Consider the following 1,934-nt stretch of genomic DNA (forward strand, 5'->3'; position numbering starts at 1 on the left):
TGGGGCCAGTGACACTCGCTAGTGCCCTGACACACTGCGGAGGGGGTGGGGAAAGGTGCCTTGGATCTGACGTTCTGTCCCACGGCTTTTCCACAGGCTGCGTAAAAACCTCAAAGCATTGATAATCGTGCACCCGTCGTGGTTCATCCGGACAGTGCTGGCCATATCCAGACCCTTCATCAGGTAAATCCAACATGTTCCCAGATTCGGCTGGTTTGGGAGCGGAAGTTTAATCTCATGAACCAGACCTTAAGCTCACTAGTAGCAGCCAAGATGAGACTGTTCATCGCTTGCCTACGTCTCTCTGATACTTCCAAGGACAGCTCTGGAGGTGGTTTTAGGAGACACTGTGGTGGTCTGGATCCAGATCAAAGCCTGTCCCAGTGGGCAGCACATAAAGATTCACTGGGAAGTGCAGTGAATCTCTTTTTCCCTCGTAGAGGTACTGAGTCAGGGGCCAAAGCAGAGCGAGGTAATGCGGCATCTCACCACAAATTTGGCACTGGGGGAGGTGGGTACACTCCAACTACAGAGGACACAGAGGGGCAGAACTCTCCACTTCCACCAGGAAAATTCTGACTTCCTATGGAGAGACCATCAAACCACAGGCTCAAGCACACGCTCTTTCTCTCTCTCTGCCAGTGTGAAGTTTATCAACAAGATCCAGTACGTTCACAGCCTGGAGGAACTGGAGCAACTCATCCCGATGGAGCACGTGCAGATTCCAGACTGCGTCTTACAGTGAGTGTCAGAGGGCCCCGGGGGCACCTGGGGCTCTGAGGAGGATGAAAGTCCTACATAGCAGGATGCTGCGTTGAGTCAAAACCCGTGTACTGGAACCGCAGAGCCTGGGGCAAACGCTGTCTCGCTCCTACGCCGGTGCCAAGCAGGAGCCTGCTGGCGGTGCTGCCTTGCAGTTTCTGTCACCTCCAGAGCAACCACGACTAAAACATCACTAAGAGTGGACAGTCCTGACGGGTGACAATTACAGGATGTTTCCTGTTCGTTGCAGGTTTGAAGAAGAGAGGATCAAGGCCAGAAAAGAAAGGTAAAACTCCTGGAAGGGGGGGGATGGAGGGGGGTTCATCTTCTTGGGACGCTGCTGCTTTCCCTGATTATCACTTGTGTTCTAAGCAGCCAGTTCTGTGTCCTCCTGCCCTGATGCCCCACACGATGAGCAGCAGCTGCAGGAGGAGAAGCTTGGTTAAGAGGTTATTTATCCGTAGAACTGCTCCTCTTAACCCCACGAGTGGCACACCCTGCACACGCACCGGACGTGCCGGCCAAGGCCGTCACAGATCGCGCCATGTATGAAAACGGCGCGTTCCCCCGCTACGACCGCGCAAACTGCCCCTGAGGCCAGCGCCAGCGGCGCTGCGAGAAGCCACTTGGCGCTGCCAGAAAAGGAGCGGACAAAGCCAGCTCACAGTTTGTCAAGGCTGCACGTGGCGGGGACTGATGGTCCTTCCTGATGACAGCTGTGACCTGCTGAGCTCCAGCCATGTCCCCAGAAAGGTCTTCAACGCCCTTTGACGCTGCTTGTCCCTAGATGACAGATTCCAAACGTGGTTTGTGTTCACAGGGCGGAAGAGAAGCAGGACATGGCTGAGAAGGAAAGGTAACAGCTCTGCCTTAGTGACCCTTCGCTTTCAAAACAGCCCGCGCGGTCTTTGGGGAGGAGAGGGGCGCCGTGCCTCGGTGGCCCCCGGGGGAGCCAGCCTCTGCGCTCCCGGAGGTTTGGACCCAACAGGACATTTCTGAGGTGTCTCCAGCCTCCTCTCTCCCGTCAGCCTCCTGGGCCATGGCATTTGCGATGTCACTGACCTTCACCCACGCGAACGGGCTCCTGACGCTGCCTTTGACCTCCGCCAAGCCAGCGAGCCCGCCTGGTCACGGCCCCGCGCCGGGGGGGCCCGGGGGGGGGTTGCTTGGAT

The 1,934-nt window shown here is 56.9% G+C and overlaps 1 protein-coding gene across 1 annotated transcript in view; it reads left to right on the plus strand.

The window, feature by feature from the left end:
* The window catches only part of ATCAY (ataxia, cerebellar, Cayman type), a gene marked incomplete at both ends in the record, with an annotated part of 5,470 nt that overhangs the window by 2,954 nt on the left and 582 nt on the right, over positions 1 to 1,934 (plus strand). The window contains 4 exons of the mRNA XM_010134441.1: positions 97 to 183; positions 643 to 741; positions 1,013 to 1,048; positions 1,583 to 1,618. Coding sequence (XP_010132743.1) covers positions 97 to 183; positions 643 to 741; positions 1,013 to 1,048; positions 1,583 to 1,618 — 258 coding nt within the window. The remainder of the gene's footprint in view (positions 1 to 96; positions 184 to 642; positions 742 to 1,012; positions 1,049 to 1,582; positions 1,619 to 1,934) is intronic.

Source organism: Buceros rhinoceros, unplaced genomic scaffold, assembly GCF_000710305.1.
Source record: "Buceros rhinoceros silvestris isolate BGI_N320 unplaced genomic scaffold, ASM71030v1 scaffold47174, whole genome shotgun sequence".
Taxonomy (NCBI): domain Eukaryota; kingdom Metazoa; phylum Chordata; class Aves; order Bucerotiformes; family Bucerotidae; genus Buceros; species Buceros rhinoceros.